Below are 19718 nucleotides of genomic sequence, written 5' to 3'. Positions count from 1 at the left end.
CCTGGTGTATTGGCCGTACCATAGTGTACGGTTGCAAGGCGTCATTAATGAACACACACACACACACACACATATATATATATATAACAAGAATGCAATAACAGTCGTAATGTCATGCATTATTTATTTAAAAATTGCGTTAAAGCAGAGTGATACAGATAGTGCGATAAGCAAAGAGTAGGACTATGTCCCTTCCAAGGGCAAGCTAAGGAATGATATTAAATTGAATATTTCACTCGTTTACTGTAATCAACCTGGGAATTCCGTGATATAACGTAGCTGTCTGCCTCCTTGGTTGCTGCATCATGTGTTCGGCAATAGTGCTGCCGGAAAGTGTTTCCAGAGATTAAGGTCCTAAAAGAAGAAGAAAAATAACCTAACGGGAAGCCCCTAGTGCGGTTTAGGCCGCGTCTTGGGGCGTGCCGTAGTTGTGCCCTCCTCCCCACCTGTGCCCATGGTATTTTTAATGCGTAATTATGTACGCGCGCCATGAGCTTCGCCGCTGGGCTGGGATTGGGGTGGCCGCCATATTGCTACACGAGCTCAGATCGCACCAGGCAGTCTATTTGCCGATTGCCCCGAGCGCGCTTGAAGGTGTCCGGGTTTTGAAGCGCCGAACTGGTTGATTGCCTTGAGAGGCTGCTTTGCGCTTCTGCTGCGAGGGACGCGGTGTGCTCCTCTGTTCGGAGAGAGTGCTCTCTGTTTCCATTGACTGTAATAACTCCGCGAGGTCCTGGCATCTTGAGCTTGAGGTATGCATAATGCGGTACCACATTGAATCTAGAAAATGCGGTTCGCCCGAGCAGCGCGTGATAACCACTTTGGAACGGGACTATATCGAAGATTAACTCTTCGCTTTGGAAGTTATCCGGGGATCCGAAGACCACTTCCAGTGTAATTGAGCCTGTGCAATGGGCCTCTACACCTGGAATGACGCCCTTAAAGGTCGTTTTTGTGGGTTTGATCCTTGAGGGGTCTATACCCATTTTGCACACTGTGTCTTGATAAAGCAGGTTCAGGCTGCTGCCGTCGTCCATGAGGGCTCGACTGAGGTGAAATCCGTCAATGATTGGGTCTAGGACCAGTGCGGCGAATCCGCCATGACGGATACTAGTGGGGTGGTCCCTGCGATCGAAGGTGATTGGACAGGAGGACCAAGGGTTGAAGTTTGGGGCAACTGGGTCCAACGCATATACGTCCCTGAGCGCACGCTTCCGCTCCCTCTTGGGGATGTGGGTTGCGTATATCATGTTCACCGTCCGCACTTGCAGGGGAAACCTCTTCTGTCCTCCAGTGTGCGGCTACCGGGGCTCCTCCTCGTCATCGCTATGCGGCCCCTGTCCTTGTTTTTGGCAATTAACTTGCCGGCCTGCTTCAACACCCAACAATCCCTGTTGGTGTGATTGGCTGGCTTGTCTGGGGTGCCGTGTATTTGACACGAGCGATCGAGTATACGGTCCAAGCTGGACGGACCAGGCGTACTTTGTTTGAATGGCTTTTTCCGTTGACCGGGTTTAGAGCCTTTGAATCCAGCATTGACTGCCGTATCCTCAGTATTTTCGTTGTTAATGCGGCGCTTATGCTTGTTGCGACATGACCTGCTATTGCTGTCCTTGGTATCTGAGGTACCATGGTTCTTTGATATGTTATTACTGCGAGCCAGCTAGCTGTCTTCTCCTGCACAAAAGCGGGTCATGAGCGTCGTGAGAGCTGCCATAGATTTCGGCTTTTCCTGACCAAGGTGCCGGGCTAGCCACTCGTCTCGGATATTGTGCTTGAAAGCCGCTAAGGCCTCCGCATCCGGACAGTCGACGATTTGATTTTTCTTTGTAAGGAACCGACTCCAGAATTGCCTGGCTGATTCTTCTGGCTGCTGAATTATGTGGCTCAAATCATCGGCGTCTGGTGGTCGCACATAAGTGCCCTGAAAGTTGTCGAGGAATGCAGCTTCCAGATCTTCCCAGCAGCTAATGGAGTCCGCTGGCAAGCTGTTAAGCCAATGCCGCGCTGGTCCTTTGAGGTTTAGTGGGAGGTATTTCATGGCATGTAAGTCATCGCCGCGGGCCATGTGGATGTGCAGGAGGAAGTCCTCAATCCATACTACGGGATCTGTTGTGTCGTCGTATGATTCAATATTTACAGGTTTGAAACCTTCTGGGAATTGATGTTCCATTACTTCGTCTGTGAAGCATAAGGGGTGTGCGGCGCCTCTGTATTGGGCTATATCTCGACGCAGCTCAAATGGGTCTTGCCCGCTGTGTTCAGCCCGGCCGGATTTGCTTTTACTGTATCCGGCGTGACGTTTGTCGTCTCGTAGAGTGGTGCGCCCTCATGATCTGTAGATCGATCTTGAATGCTTTGCCTTGTCTTCCAATATGTTTCGCAGGTCTGGCGTATCTCCCCATGCCTTTTATTTGAATGGCGTTGGGGTGGAGGCTGAGCTTTTGGCTGGAATGCCTCTCTATCGCGGCCACGAGGTGGCCGATCAGCCATATCATACGCTTCTTCCTCCAGTCGGGGTTGTAACCTGCGCCTTGGGTAACTCTTGGAGGGGCGCTCGAGTTTATATTCCTCGGCCGCGAGGACTTCAGTCCATTTGTCAGCTAGCAGATCTTGATCAGCTTGAAGCTGCTGCTACTTTTTCTTCAGGCTATTTGCCGTGGCCATGAGCCGGCGCTTGAAGCGCTCTTGTTCAACGGGATCCTCTAGGACGGCGAATTCATCGTCGCCAAGGCTTGCCTCATCTTCGGAGGAGGGGATGTAATTGTCATCCTCCTCCTCTTCGTCCGCCGCTCTCTCAGGAGAGCTGGCTCCTTCATCCTCCTGCTGTAAATCTTGCTGGAGGGGTTTGTTGTTTTCTTTGGCACTATCCGGAGTGTTATTATCTCCTGTGCCGGTATCACCACTTTTGCTTTGGCGGGACTTAGAACAGCGTCGTTGACGTCGGTGTTTGGGTTGCTTCTTGGAGGGGTCATCCTCCGCTATCCCATCGCCATTGCCTTCTTTGGGTGTATCCACCATGTATATGTCATATGACGAGGTGGCTTTCCAGTGCACTATAGGTGCTGGTTCATGTTCGTCTCTGACATCGTCGTCCATACCGTCGATGTCTTCGGAGTCGAAGTCGAGCATGTCGGTTAAATCATCGATAGTGGCTATGAAGTGGGTGGTGGGTGGGCGTCGAATTTCTTTGTCGTCCGCATCCCAATCCAGTTGGCCATAATCCAGCCAGGGCTCTCCTGACAAAGAGAGAGACCGTAGTGAATTCAGAATGTCGCCGAAGGGCGAGTGCTAAAATTTATCCACGGCGGTGAATTCCATGATCGGTGCCCGATCGGATTCGATTGGCAGGGGCGCGGATGGTTCGGAGTCCGGAAAAGAGTCCGGCACCTTGGAGTCACGGGCTACGTAGAGGGTTAGGCTGGTGTTCGGCTCGATCGCCATTGAGACTGCAGCCCCTAAGGTGGTGTCTAGCCACCGGTCCTCGATTGGCGCAGTTGGCTCCGAGCTAAGGGTCAGAGCTGATGCGGGCGCGGCCTCTACGGTACTGTTCGGCGGCAGAGCTAGGTCATACCCATCGCGACAGTGCAGCGCGCCCGGCTGTGGCTCGAATCCGTCGAAGATCAAGTCTCCGCGGATGTCGGCCGCGTAGTTCAAACTTCCAAATCCGACCTGATGGCCAGGGGCGTAGCTTTCAATCTGCTCCAGATGGCCAAGCGAATTAGCCCGCAGTGCAAAGCCGCCGAATACAAAGATTTGTCCGGGGAGAAAAGTCTCACCCTGGACCGCATCGCTATCGATGATAGTAGGAGCCATCAAGCCTAACGGCGACGACACAGATGAACTCTCAATGAAAGCACCAATGTCGGTGTCAAAACCGGCGGATCTCGGGTAGGGGGTCCCGAACTGTGCGTCTAGGCCGGATGGTAACAGGAGGCAGGGGCCCTCTTGATGGAGGTAAAACCCTATGTCCTGCTTGATTAATATTGATAATATGGGTAGTGCAAGACTAGATCTACCACGAGATCAGAGAGGCTAAACCCTAGAAGCTAGCCTATGGTATGATTGTATGTTATGGTTGTTGTCCTACGGACTAAAACCCTTCGGTTTATATAGACAACGGAGAGGGTTAGGGTTACACAAGGTCGGTTACAAAGGAGGAGATATCCATATCCGTATTGCCTAGCTTGCCTTCCACGCTAAGTAGAGTCCCACCCAGACACGAGACGAAGTCTTCAATCTTGTATCTTCATAGTCTAACAGTCCGACCAATGGAGATAGTCCGGCTGTCCGGAGACCCCCTAATCCAGGACTCCCTCAACAGCAGCAGAGCCATCGTTCGACGCTCAGAAGCTGCTGAAGTGGTCCAGCACGCCCATCATATTTGACGCCAAGGACCACCCTGATCACACAACTGTGGTTGGGTGTTTGCCATTGTTGGTTTCACCAACGATATGCAACCTCAAGGTGAACAAGATGCTGGTTTACAGTGGGGCCGGCCTGAACTTGATCTCACCCGTTGTGATCAAAAGGCTACAAATTCCTGATGGAGACCTTGAGGAGATGGGTACGTTTCAAGGGGTCAACCTGGGAAGGAGTCAACCGAAGGGCAAGGTCACGTTGCCTGTGATGTTTGGAGGCGAGCTGAACTACAGGACGGAGAGGATTGTCTTTGATGTAGCCAAGATCCCCCTGCCTTACAACGGGATTCTCGGCCGCCCGGCACTAGCCAAGTTCATGGCAGCCTCAAATTACGCCTACAACACGCTGAAGATGCCTAGCCCGATGACCATCATCACCATTTCCTGCGACAAGAAGGATGCGCTGATTTGCGCCGACCTGCTCTACCGAGAAGCAGTTGCAGCAGCTGCCGCCAAGGCCCTTGCTCCTGCCGCTGAAGTCCCGGGAGGGAAGAAGAAGACCGGCAGGACCTCTCGCACCCACTCCGGCAAGCGCACCTCTACGGAGTGTTGTGCTACCGTCGAGGACGTGCCAGAGAGCTCCATCGGCAAGAGCAAGAAATCCAGAGCTGCGTCACCAGAGACCAAGAAGGTGTCCATCAAGGAGGATGGCACGGGAGGGGCTTTCACCATAAGCTCCACCCTCGACAGCAAATAGGAAAGCGCGCTCGTCACTTTCCTGCGGGCGAATGTCAATGTGTTTGCATGACAAGCATCCGACATCCCCGGCGTTCCCAGGGAATTGATTGAGCACCATCTTGCTGTCTGTCCCCATGCACGACCCGTCAAGCAGAAGGTTAGGAAGCAACCTTTGGAACATCAAGAGTTCATCATAGAGGAGATCGGGAAATTGGAAGCGGCGGGCTTGGTGAGAGGAGTGCTCCATCCGACATGGTTGGCCAATCCGGTGGTGGTGCGCAAGGAAAACAGGAAGTGAAGGCTGTGTATTGACTACACAGATATCAATAAGGCATGTCCTAAGGACCCCTTCCCGTTGCTGCGCATTGACCAGATTGTTGACTCCACGATCGGGTGTGATCTGTTATCATTCCTCGACGCCTGCTTGAGCTACCACCAGATCTTCATGACAAGAGAAGACGAAGAGAAGACAACATTCATCACCCCATGTGGTACGTATTGCTTTTTACGGATGCCTTTCGGGTTGAAGAGTGCTAGCTCAACGTTTGCGAGAGCAGTCCAAATTGGTTTTGAGCCCCAGCTACATAGAAATATGGAAGCTTATATGGATGACATAGTGGTCAAAACCAAGGACAAGGCAACTCTTGTGCGAGACTTAGAAGAGACGTTTGCCAACCTGTGCAAGATCAACCTCAAGTTGAACCTTGAGAAGTGTGTCTTTGCCGTTCCATCCGGCAAACATCTCGGGTTCTTCGTGTCACAGCATGGGATCGAGGCAAATCTAGACAAGAGCAAGGCTATTGAGCAGATCGAGGTGCCCAAGCGGATCAAGGATGTGTGTCGGCTCACTGGCTGCATTGCTGCCATGAGCAGATTCATCTCCAAGTCTGCTAAGCATGCCCTTCCCTTTTTCAAAATCTTGAAGAAGGCGGGCCCAATGGAGTGGACCCCAGAGGCCGAGGCACCGCTGCAGGATTTGAAGAAATACCTCTCCTCTACATCGATACTAGTTGCGCCTAAACCACAAGAGCCGTTGCTGTTGTATCCGGTGGCAACGAATCAAGTGGTCAGCGCCGCGCTAGTGGCACAGAGGAAGGTCGACGAAGAGGGAGTGCAACGGCGGGGCTGGCGGATGGCAAGCCAGAGATTCCCCCGGTAGGGCCTGGCGCCGGGAAGGCAAGGCCCCCGGCAGAGTCTGACGCTGTCGGGACAGGTCCCGTGCAACCAGATGAAGTGGTGCAAAGGAAGAAGATGATGCAGCACCCGGTTTACTTTGTCAGCTCCCTCTTGCAGGGGGCTAGGTCATGGTACTACGGCATGCAGAAATTGCTCTTCGGCCTCTTTATGACCTCGAGGAAGCTGCGTCATTACTTCCAGGCACATGAAATCACCATCATCACTTGCCTCCCGCTGCAACGGATACTGCATAACCCGGACGTGACCGGGAGGATTGTGGAGTGGGCCTTGGAGCTGTCAAGCTTTGGTTTGAAGTTCGAAAGTACTTCGACAATCTAGAGTAGAGTCTTGGCGGAGTTCATTGCGGAATGTACCTAAACGCCCAACAAACAGATCCAGGAGACCACTCTTCCCGGCGAGGCGGCAAGTCGCAATTGGATCATGTACTTTGATGGGGCTTTCTCGTTGTATGGCGCCGGTGCTGGTGTGCTGCTTGTCACACCCACCGGAGGGCACCTCAAGTATGTAATCCAGATGCACTTCCCCAGGGAGATGTCCACAAACAACATTGCTGAATACGAGGGGTTGCTTTCCTGTCTCAGGATCGCGGCGGACCTCAGGGTTAAGATGCTCATCGTCAGGGGTGATCCACAGCTTGTCGTTAGGCAAGTCAACAAAGATTATCAGAGCCCGTTGATGGAGGCCTATGTAGATGAGGTGAGGAAGCTGGAGGAGCACTTTGATGGTATACGAGCGAAGCACGTTCCCCGGGCGGAGAACGACATCGCCGACTACCAGTAGGAGCGCGCCGCCTTCAAATTACCTGTGGAACCAGGTACTTTTGTGCTTCGGTTAACTCAACCATCCGTTGAGCCATCAACAGAGTAGAACAAGCGGAGGAAATTAGGCCCCGGCAAGTACTTTCCCGCCGAGCCCCCTGGGACCGCCGGCAAGGAATGTTGCCATGGATACTGAGCCTGCCAGGGGGCATCCGACTCCGGCAAAGCATCAAGCTCTAGCCGTAGAGACGACCGCTCCCATGGCATAGGAAATGCCTTTGGTCCTTGCCATCGAGCCCCATGCTCCGACATGGGCATAGCATATCGTCCGATTCCTCCAAACAGGGGAGCTTCCTGAGGAGCACGAAGAAGTGGAGAAAGTAGCCCGTTGGTCTGCTATGTATCAGTTCATCGATGACGTCCTATACAGGAAAAGGCCGAACGATGTGAAATTGAAGTGCATTCCCGGGAGGAAGGACTGGAGCTGTTGACCGAGATACACGGAGGCATATGTGGCTCCAACATAGGGTCGATGGCCCTTGCCGGCAAGGCGTTCCGGCAAGGTTTCTTCTGGCCCACTTCCCTCTAGGATGCAACGGCACTAGTAACCAAGTGTGAAGCATGTCAGTTCCATTCGAAGAAGCTTCATCAACCAACTCAATCCCTTCAAAAAATTCCTCTCTCTTGGCCATTCTTGGTCTGGGGGATCGACATACCGGGCCCTTTCCCCCGCGCTGTCGGGGGCTTTGAGTACTTGTACGTTGCAATCGACAAGTTCACAAAGTGGCCGGAGGTGGAGCAGTTAGAAAGGTGACATCACAGTCAGCCGTCAAGTTCTTCAAGCGGCTAGTCTATCGTTTTGGTGTGCCCAATAGGGTCATCACCGACAATGGCACGCAGTTAACAAGCCACACCTTCATGCAGTACATCCAAGACCTCGACAGCAAGATCTGTTTCGCTTCCGTGGCACACCCACGGAGAAACGACCAAGCGGAGAGGGCAAATGCTTAAGTACTGCGAGGCCCGAGAACAAAGACTTTTGACAAGCTGCACAAGAGCGGAAGGCGCTGGATTGATGAGTTGCCGACGGTTCTTTGGTCAATCAGAACGACGCCAAATCGAGCCACCTGCCAGACACCCTTTGCCCTAGTATACGAGGCAGAAGCAGTTCTCCTTGTGGAACTCACATACAGGTCACCTCGAGTGCTCGCTTATGACGAGCTTGAGCAAGAGCAATTGCGGCAAGATGACACAACGCCCCTTGAGGAAGATCGTCTTCAGGTGGCTGTGAGAGCAGCATGCTACCAGCAAGCCTTGCACCGCTACCATAGCCGCAGGGTTCATGCCCGAAGCTTTGAGGAGGGTGACCTTGTTCTTCGGCGCGTTCAATCGGCCAAGAATTCCAACAAGTTGACACCGAAGTGGGAAGGCCCTTATCGGGTAATACGAGTCACCAGGCCCGGCGCAGTCCGCCTGGAGACCGAAGATGCTATTCTAGTGAGTAACTCCTGGAACATTGAACATCTTCGCAAGTTTTACCCATAAGGCGCGGTTCCCGGCCCCCCGGCAAACCACCTTTTGTACAAGCCTTGCCGGCAAGGAATGTAACCCTTTGTACAAAGCCAGGCACAGAACCTAAGCATAAATACATGAAGCACTGGCGCCCTAAGTTTTAGCATGCATTCTAGGATAAGTCTCTCCCTCGGCTAGGGTTGATAGTGCTTAGCAGCGACTAACCTCTAGCATAGAGGTCGAGCATGCGTTCCTCTGTTCCTTTCCATCCTCTTTGGTTCGCAGGGTACCTGGACATTTCTGCTGAGCTGTTTGGAAGAAAGAGAATGAGCCGGCTCTCCATCCTCGGCAAACCAAGGTTGTCGGGGGCTGCAGATACAAGAATCCAACCGCGGCAAGCCAAGGCTGCCGAGGGCTGCAGATTCAGATAAGTCTTTCATCCTCTGTTGTGCATTTCCATATGAAGATTGGGGCGTATGAAACCTCATTTTGCTCTTTGACCACCGTGCTCCCCCTTTTTTCCTATACCCAAGTCCCTGGGTCGGAACCGGGTCATAGCCGCGGCGACGATGAAATGAACGAGGGGCCTAACTCTACTTCGCCCCTGCCTCCGCCAAGAGCGTGAGGATGGTCGGCTGAACCAAGAGGACGGCAAGGCCTGTTGCCGGGCGATAGTGTTTATCTTAAAAAAAACAAGGATTCATTCCTTGGCATGGGCCTCGCTCACGCACAAAGAACCTGGCAGGCACCCCTTTTCATTAAAAACGTCCCATACAAATATAGTTCATACGGGATGAAAAACATGAGCAAGGGAATTACAACTTTTAGATCTAACAAGTGCCGCAGGCCTACAATCTAAGAAGAAATAAGATGCCCGTAATCCCTTTCTTATCCCTCTCCTCAGAAGGTGGAACAAGATAGCAGGAGGGCAAAAAGAGTGCCTAGGCAAGGTGCGAGGAGCAGAAGGCACCAAGAGGACGTCCTGGTGCCGGGAGGGTAGCTAGAAGATGAGGCAGCGGGCCGGCAATATGCGACGAAGGCATCGGTGCCCACGTACTCCGACTTCACGGCCGCTACCCGCCTTATTCGCCTTCTCCAACCCTCCTACGTCAGCAACCCAAGGAGGCGACGGGGGACGCACCAACGGAGAGCTTGATGAGGAAGGCCCTCGGCAGGCCGCACGACGTAGGGAGGGGCGACGCGGTCAGTCAGAGACAAGGTCGACGTGACCTCGCTCGACGCTCTCGTCGTCGCTGTCGCTACCCTCCTCATCACTCCCGCTTGAAGAGGAATCTTCCTCGTCGGAAGAGCTCTGCATGCAGCACTTCAGGCGAGTTCCGAGATCTCCAAAGATCTTGACTGAGAGCAGGCCGCCCTCCATTAACTTGAAGTAGAGGACAAGCCCCGCCATCAGGCTGTGGACATGAGCGAACGTCTTCCATCTGCGACGGAGGTACATGACGTGAGGTGCGGGGAAGTCGACGTTGACCCGTGTGCCGCCATTCCCGCAGCCCATCATGTGCAATGTGAGGGTCTGGGGTGGATCGAGCTCCATCTCCTGAGAAAATGGGGTAGGGAGACAGAGGCGGCGACACGGTGGCCGGCGCAGCCTAATGAAGAACTTGCGGGGTTGGTCCCCAACGTGGCCCTCCATCAAGGGAGGCATCGCTAGCGGAGGAGAGGCCGGTGAGCTGCCCCGTCCCCCTCTCCCCCGAGCGCCACATTGACCTCGGCCTCGCCCCCACCCCCTTCCTCTCTTGGTCGGCTCCGCAGCCACGAGTTCTTGGGAAGGAGGGACGCGTTGTCGAGCAGCAACACTCACCGCCACCGTTGAAGGGCCGGCGCCTCCTCTCGCCATGGCAGATGGAAGAAAGGAGCCGAAGTGAATGGAGACAGATGACAAAAGGATGTGGGATGCCATCACCCTCCCCCTTCTTATAAAGGGGCGGGGTCGGGGCTTGGCCGCCCCAGTCGGCCAATCCGGCCGTCCGGGGCACAGGGGATCGGGAACGACCCGCTGCCCCAATCAGCGACAGCCTGGTTTCCCGCCTCCACCACATGCCACCTACATGGGGGACATGTGGTGAGCAAGCAGAATCAAAGGGACGGGTGAGGCTGCCGTTCCCCACCCCGTGATCATGGGGCACTGATGCCTTGAAGACCATGACCCAAGTCCGCCCAAGTTAATGAGTCGCGCCTCTGCGCCTCCCTCTTTTTATGGGGAAGGCGCGAGCCGCCTCTTTACCATGACGTGACGCATGCGTGTGGAAACCGTCCCACGCATGACCCCCACATCACACACGACCCTCCACGTCGCGCGTTCAACACGGGTCGTGGGGAAGTGCAGCGGATGAGAAGTTACTGCGGTAAAATCTGCCCCACCTGCCCGCGCACCGTTCTGGGCCTAGCCCAACAACGCGGCGCACTTATGTGTGGCCCATGCTCGGGGCCTCCTATCGGTGTACAAAAGTAGGGGCTCTCCTTTTGACCCCTTTACTTGTGCACGGGCAGTCAGAGCCGCGCCCACGGCCACACTTAACAAGGCAGAGGAGGGAAGCCAGAGGAAAACCGAAGCATAAGATGACCAAAGCAATGCCAAGACCCAAGGCCCAAAGAGAGCAAGAGGGCGAGGTGGACTCCCCCGGTAAGACCCTTGCCGGGGTGGCTTCCGCAGCCTCGGCAAGATCCTTGCTGGGGCAACTTGCGTGACGCCAGCAGAGCGGGCCACCCTTGAGCCCAAGGGATTCCAACACCATGTTGGAACCAAGGCTCGGGGGGCACCTCTGTGGCGGCATGCAGATCTTTGTAGACATCTTAGACTCGCAAGATGAGATGAGGACCAGAAGACGACGACCCCCGGCAAGGTCCTTGTCGGGGATGACCGCGGTGCCGCAACGAGACCCTTGCCGGTCCCTCGTCAAGGCCTTGCCGAGGACGCCTGCGGGGCCGCAGCCAAGCTCGCGTCTGCCAAAGGCTCCACCCCTGCTCCCATACAGCTGCCAGCTCGACCAGCTGAGCAGACGCCTGCGTGGCAGCGCACTGCCTCTACACGGACTCAGTATGCCCTTGCGTGGTGGCATGCAGATCTTCGTGAAGGCTCCACCACCACGCCAGCCCAGCAGCAGCCAACGTGGCGCCACGACGCCTCGCTAGCTCAGAGACGTGTGGAAGCCAGGCGTGGCAGCGGCAGCTGGGACGTGCTTCCATGCCGTCCCTGATAAAGTGAGAGGGGCACGTCGGCAGCGCATTAAATGCGTTTGTTCGACGGGGCCATAGGATAGACTCACCTACTATAGACCTTTCCACCTCTTGTGTGCCACTGTGGCAACCCCCTTTCGCCTATAAAAGGAGGCCCGAGGCGTCCATGAGAGGGATTCGGATCTTTTGGGCAAAGTTGCAACCCGTAGCTAGCTCAAGAACACATAAACACTCAAATACATCCACCAAAGCAGGACAAGGGTATTACGGATCTTTGCGGCCCAAACCTGGACAGAATGATTTCCCCCGACACCACGTATTATTTCTGGACAGAATGATTTTAGAGTAATCAGTGACAATACAAAAATTGCAATTTAAGGAAATATGCCCTAGATGCAATAATAAAGTTGTTATTTATATTTCCTTATATCATGATAAATGTTTATTATTCATGCTAGAATTGTATTAACCAGAAACTTAGTACATGTGTGAATATATAGACAAAACAGAGTGTCCCTAGTATGCCTCTACTTGACTAGCTCGTTAATCAAAGATGGTTAAGTTTACTGGCCATAGACATGTGTTGTCATTTGATGAACGGGATCACATCATTAGAGAATGATGTGATGGACAAGACCCATATATTAGCTTAGCATAATGATCGTTTAGTTTTATTGCTATTGCTTTCTTGATGACATATACATATTCCTCTGACTATGAGATTATGCAACTCCCGAATACCGGAGGAACACCTTGTGTGCTATCAAACCTCACAACGTAACTGGGTGATTATAAAGATGCTCTACAGGTGTCTCCGAAGGTGTTTGTTAGGTTGGCATAGATCGAGATTAGGATTTGTCACTCCCAGTACCGGAGAGGTATCTCTTGGCCCTTGCTACCTCTTGAGCACTGCGTTGGTTTTCCCTTGAAGAGGAAAGGGTGATGCAGCAAAGTAGCATAAGTATTTCCCTCTGTTTTTGAGAACCAAGGTATCAATCCAGTAGGAGGCTACACGCGAGTCCCTTGCACCTACACAAAACAAATAAATGCTCGCAACCAACGCGATAAAGGGTTGTCAATCCCTACACGGTCACTTACGAGAGTGAGATCTGATAGATATGATAAGAGAATATTTTTGGTATTTTTATGATAAAGATGCAAATTAAAATAAAAGGCAATGAAAATAACTAAGTGTTAGAAGATTAATATGTTGGAAGATAGACCCAGGGGCCATAGGTTTCACTAGTGGCTTCTCTCAAGAGCATAAGTATTTTACGGTGGGTGAACAAATTACTGTTGAGCAATTGAAAAAATTGAGCATAGTTATGAGAATATCTAGGTATGATCATTTATATAGCATCATGTCCGAGACAAGTAGACCGACTCCTGCCTGCATCTACTACTATTACTCCACATATCGACCGCTATCCAGCATGCATCTAGAGTATTAAGTTCATAAGAACAGAGTAACGCTTTAAGCAAGATGACATGATGTAGAGGGATAAACTCATGCAATATGATGAAAACCCCATATTGTTATCCTCGATGGCAACAATACAATACGTGCCTTGCTATCCCTACTGTCACTGGGAAAGGACACTGCAAGATTGAGCCCAAAGCTAAGCACTTCTACCATTGCAAGAAAGATCAGTCTAGTAGGCCAAACCAAACTGATAATTCGAAGAGACTTGCAAAGATAACCAATCATACATAAAAGAATTCAGAAGATCCAAATATTGTTCATAGATAAACTTGATCATAAACCCACAATTCATCGGTCTCAACAAACACACCGCAAAAGAAGATTACATCGAATAGATCTCCACGAGAGAGGGGGAGAACATTGTATTGAGATCCAAAAAGAGAGAAGAAGCCATATAGCTAATAACTATGGACCCGAAGGTCTGAGGTAAACTACTCACAGATCATCGGAGAGGCTATGGTGTTGATGTAGAAGCCCTTCGTAATCGATGCCCCCTCCGGCGGAGCTCCGGAATAGGCCCCAAGATGGGATCTCGTGGATACAGAAAGTTCTGGTGGTGCAATTAGGGTTTTGGCTCCGTCTCTAATCATTTGGGGGTACGTAGGTATATATAGGAGGAGGGAGTACATCAGTGGAGCAACAGGGTGCCCACGAGGGTGGAGGGCGCTCCTGGGGGGGGGGGGGTAGGCGCGCCCCCTTCCTCGTGGCTTCCTTGTTGGTTAATTAACGTAGGGTCCAAGTCTCCTGGATCATGTTCGTTCCGAAAATCACGTTCCCAAAGGTTTCATTCCGTTTGGACTCCATTTGATATTCTTTTTCTGCGAAACTCTGGAATAGGCAAAAAACAACAATTCTGGGCTGGGCCTCCGGTTAATAGGTTAGTCCCAAAAATAATATAAAAGTGAATAATAAAGCCCAATAATGTCCAAAACAGAAGATAATATAGCATGCAACAATCAAAAATTATAGGTACGTTGGAGGTGTATCAAGCATCCCCAAGCTTAATTCCTGCTCGTCCTCGAGTAGGTAAATGATAAAAACAGAATTTTTGATGTGGAATGCTACTAGGCATAATTTCAATGTAATTCTTATTAATTGTGGCATGAATATTCAGATCCGAAAGATTCAAGATAAAAGTTTAATATTGTCATAGAAATAATAGTACTTCTAGCATACTAACTAAGCAATTATGTCTTCTCAAAATAAAATGGCTAAAGAAAGTTCATCCCTACAAAATCATATAGTTTAGTCATGCTCCATTTTCGTCACACAAGAATGCTCTCATCATGCACAACCCCGATGACAAGCCAAGCAATTGTTTCATACTTTAGTAATCTCAGACTCATAAACTTTCACGCAATACATGAGCGTGAGCCATAGATATAGCACTATGGGTGGAATAGAGTATAATGATGGGGGTTATGTGGAGAAGACAAAAAAGGAGAAAGTCTCACATCAATGAGGCTAATCAATGAGCTATGGAGATGCCCATCGATTGATGTTAATGCAAGGAGTAGGGATTGCCATGCAACGGATGCACTAGAGCTATAAATGTATGAAAGCTCAACAAAAGATACTAGTGGGTGTGCATCCGACTTGCTTGCTCATGAAGACCTAGGGCACTTGAGGAGGCCCATTGTTGGAATATACAAGCCAAGTTCTATAATGAAAAATTCCCACTATTATATGAACGTGACAAAACAAGAGACTCTCTTTCATGAAGATCATGGTGCTACTTTGAAGCACAAGTGTGGAAAAAAAGATAGTAGCATTGTCCCTTTTCATTTCTTTTTTTGGGACTTCTTCTTTTTTTATTTGGCCTTTCTCTTTTTTTATTGGGACAATGTTCTATTAAATGATGATCATCACACTTCTATTTATTTACAACTCAATGATTACAACTCGTTACTAGAACAAGGTATGACTCTATATGAATGCCTCCGGCGGTGTACCGGGATATGCAATGAACCAAGGGTGACATGTATGAAATAATTATGAACAGTGGCTTTGCCACAAATACTATGTCAACTACATGATCATGCTAAACAATATGACAATGATGAACGTGTCATGATAAACGGGATGGTGGAAAGTTGCATAGCAAAATATCTCAGAATGGCTATGGAAATGCCATAATAGGTAGGTATGGTGGCTGTTTTGAGGAAGATATAAGGAGGTTTATGTGTGAAAAATGTATCATATCACAGGGTTTGGATGCACCGGCGAAGTTTGCACCAACTCTCAATGTGAGAAAGGGCAATGCACGGTACCGAAGAGGCTAGCAATGATGGAAAGGTGAGAGTGTGTATAATCCATGGACTCAACATTAGTCATAAAGAACTCACATACTTGTTGCAAAAATCTACAAGTCATCAAAAACCAAGCACTACGCGCATGCTCCTAGGGGGATAGATTGGTAGGAAAATACCATCACTCGTCCCCGACCGCCATTCATAAGGAGGACAATCAAAGACCACCTCATGTTTCAAATTTGTTACATAATGTTTACCATACGTGCATGCTACGAGACTTGCAAACTTCAACACAAGTATTTCTCAAATTCACAACTACCCAACTAGCATAACTTTAATATCACTACCTCCATATCTCAAAACAATCATCAAGCATCAAACTTCTTTTAGTATTCCAAACACTCATAAGAAAGTTTTTACTAATCTTGAATACCTAGCATATTAGGATTATTTAAGAAAATTACCATGCTATTTAAGACTCTCAAAATAATCTAAGTGAAGAATGATATATCAATAGTTTCTATAAAACAAATCCACCACCGTGCTCTAAAAGATATAAGTGAGGTACTAGAGCAAAACTATATAACTCAAAAGATATAAGTGAAGCACATAGAGTATTCTAATAATTTCCAAATCATGTGTGTCTATCTCAAAAGGTGTGTACAGCAAAGATGATTGTGGTAAACTAAAAATAAAATACTCAAATCATACAAGACACTCCAAGCAAAACACATACCATGTGGTGAATAAAAATATAGCTCCAAGTAAAGTTACCGATGGAAGTAGACGAAAGAGGGGATGCCTTCCGAGGCATCCCCAAGCTTTGGCTTTTTGGTGTCCTTAGATTATCTTGGGGGTGCCATGGGCATCCCCAAGCTTAGGCTCTTGCCACTCCTTGTTCCATAATCCATCAAATCCTTACCCAAAACTTGAAAACTTCACAACACAAAACTTAAAGTAGAAAAATCTCGTGAGCTCCGTTAGCGAAAGAAAACAAAACACCACTTCAAGGTACTGTAATGAAATCATTAATTATTTATATTGGTGTTAAAAATACTGCATTCCAAATTGTCTATGGTTTATAAACTATTTTACTAGCCATAGATTCATCAAAATAAGCAAACAACACACGAAAAACAGAATCTGTCAAAAACAGAACAGTCTGTAGTAATATGTAGCTAGCGCAAGATCTGGAACCCCAAAAATTCTAAACTAAGTTGCTGGACGTGAGGAATTTATCTATTAATCATCTTAAAAAATAATTAACTAAATATCACTTTCCAAATAAAAATGGCAGCAGTTCTCGTGAGCGCTAAAGTTTCTGTTTTTTACAGCAAGATTAACAAGACTTTCCCCAAGTCTTCCCAACGGTTCTACTTGGCACAAACACTAATTAAACACAAAAAACACAACCAAAACAGAGGCTAGATAAATTATTTATTAATAAACAGGAGAAAAAAGCAAGTAATAAAAATAAAATTGGGTTGCCTCCCAACAAGCGCTATCGTTTAACGCCCCTAGCTAGGCATAAAAGCAAGGATAAATCTAGGTATTGCCATCTTTTGTAGGCAATCCATAAGTGGCTCTCATAATAGATTCATAAGGTAATTTAATTTTCTTTATAGGAAAGTGTTCCATGCCTTTCCTTAATGGAAATTGGAATCTAATATTTCCTTCGTTCATATCAATAATTGCACCAATCGTTCTAAGGAAAGGTCTACCAAGAATAATAGGACATGAATGATTGCAATCTATGTCAAGAACAATAAAATCTACGGGCACATAGTTCCTATTTGCAACAACAAGAACATAATTAATTCTTCCCATAGGTTTCTTAATAGCGGAATCCGCAAGTGCAAGTTTAAAGAGCAATCATCAAAATCACAGAAACTTAACAAATCACACAAAGTCTTTGGAGTCGTGGAAACACTAGCACCCAAATCACACAAAGCATAGCATTTATGATCTTTAATTTTAATTTTAATAGTTGGTTCCCACTCATCATAAAGTTTTCTAGGGATAGAAACTTCCAACTCAAGTTTTTCTTCATGAGATTGCATCAGAGCATCAACGATATGTTTGGTAAAAGCTTTATTTTGACTATAAGCATGGGGAGAATTTAGCACGGATTGGAACAAGGAAATACAATCTATCAAAGAGCATCTATCATAATTAAATTCCTAGAAATCCAAAATGGTAGGTTCATTAACATCTAGAGTTTTGATCTCTTCAATCCCGGTTTTATCAAATTTAGCATCAAGATCTAAAAACTCCGAATTTTTGGAAAGCCTTCTAGGTAAAGGTGGATCATATTCAGTCCCATCATTATCAAGATTGATATTGCAAAACAAAGATTTAATAGGGGACACATCAATAACTTTTAGATCTTCATCTTTATTATCATGGAAACTAGAAGAACACACTCTTATAAAGGAATCTTTCTTAGCACGCATCCTAGCGATTCTTTCTTTCCACTCATCAATGGAAATTCTCATGGCTTTGAGAGACTCATTGATATCATGCTTAGGAGGAATAGATCTAAGTTTTAAAGAACAAACATCAAGAGAAATTCTATCAACGTTCCTAGCTAAATCATCAACTTTAAGCAATTTCTCTTCAAGCAAAGCATTGAAATTCTTTTGTGAATTCATAAATTCCTTAACACTAGTCTCCAATTCAGAGGTCATCTTATTAAAATTTCCATAAGAATTGCTGTAGGAATTACCATAATTATTAGAGGAATTACTAGGATAAGGCCTAGAATTAAAGTTTCCTCTATACGTGTTGTTACCAAAATTATTCCTACCAATAAAATTCACATCCATAGATTCATTATTATTCTCAATCAAAGTAGACAAAGGCATATCATTAGGGTCAAAAGAAACACTCTTAGTAGCAAATAATTTCATAAGTTCATCCAACTTTCCACTCAAAACTTTAATTTCTTCTATCGCACGCACTTTTTTTAGTAGATCTTTTAGTGTGCCATTGAGAATAATTAACCATAATATTATCTAGGAGTTTAGTAGCTTCTCCTAAAGTGATTTCCATAAAAGTGCCTCCCGCGGCCGAATCTAAAAGATTTCTAGAAGAAAAATTCAATCCAACATAAATTTTTTTGTATAATCATCCACAAATTCAAACCATGTGTTGGGAAATTACATATCATTAATTTCATCCTCTCCCAAGCTTGTGCAACATGTTCATGATCAAGTTGCTTAAAATTCATAATATCATCTGTAAGAGAGATGATCTTAGCAGGAGGAAAATAATTAGAGATAAAAGCATCTTTGCACTTATTCCAAGAATCAATACTATTTTTAGGCAAAGACGAAAACCAAGCTTTAGCACGATCTCTAAGCGAAAAAGGAAATAGCTTCAATTTAACAATATCATTGTCCACATCTTTCTTATTTTGCATATCACACAAATCATCGAAGCTATTTAGATGGGTAGCGGCATCATCACTAGGATGGCCGGAAAACGGATCTTTCATGACAAGATTCAGCAAGGCAGCATTAATTTCATAAGATTCAGCATCGGTAAGAGGAGCAATCGGAGTGATAATAAAATCATTGTTGTTGGTATTGGTAAAGTCACACAATTTAGTGTTATCTTGAGCCATCGTGACAAGCAAGCAATCCAACACACAAGCAAACGAGGAACGAGAGGCAAATGGCAAATAATGTAATGCAAGGGAAACGAGGAACGAGAGGCAAAAGGCAAATAGAGAAAGAGAGGGAGGATAGAGAGAGAGAGGGGGCGAATAAAATGGCAAGGGTGAAGTGGGGGAGAGGAAAACGAGAGGCAAATGACAAATAATGTAATGCGGGAGATAAGTGTTTGTTATGGGTACTTGGTATGTTGAATTTTGCGTAGACCTCCCCGGCAACGGCGCCAGAAGTCCTTCTTGCTACCTCTTGAGCACTGCGTGTCTTCCCTTGAAGAGGAAAGAGTGATCCAGCAAAGTAGCATAGGTGTTTCCCTCAGTTTTTGAGAACCAAGGTATCAATCCAGTAGGAGGCTACGCGCGAGTCCCTCGGACCTACACAAAACAAGTAAATCCTCGCAACCAACGTGATAAGGGGTTGTCAATCCCTACACAGTTACTTAAGAGAGTGAGATCTGATAGATATGATAAGATAATATTTTTGTTATTTTTATGATAAAGATGCAAAGTAAAATAAAAGGCAATGAAAATAACTAAGTGTTGGAAGAT

At 47.8% G+C, this 19718-nt stretch overlaps 1 protein-coding gene across 1 annotated transcript; it reads left to right on the top strand.

Annotated features, from left to right (window-relative positions):
* Positions 1-6716: 6716 nt before the first annotated feature.
* LOC147979638 (uncharacterized) lies at positions 6717-7076 on the top strand. Its single transcript, XM_087515289.1, has one exon. The coding sequence runs from the start codon at positions 6717-6719 to the stop codon at positions 7074-7076; it is 360 nt and encodes a 119-aa protein (XP_087371415.1).
* The last annotated feature ends 12642 nt before the right edge of the window (positions 7077-19718 follow it).

This window comes from Triticum urartu, chromosome 3A, assembly GCF_056163025.1.
Source record: "Triticum urartu cultivar PI428250 chromosome 3A, HENAU_Tu73, whole genome shotgun sequence".
Taxonomy (NCBI): Eukaryota; Viridiplantae; Streptophyta; class Magnoliopsida; order Poales; family Poaceae; genus Triticum; species Triticum urartu.
This window is presented reverse-complemented; position numbering and strand designations above follow the sequence as displayed.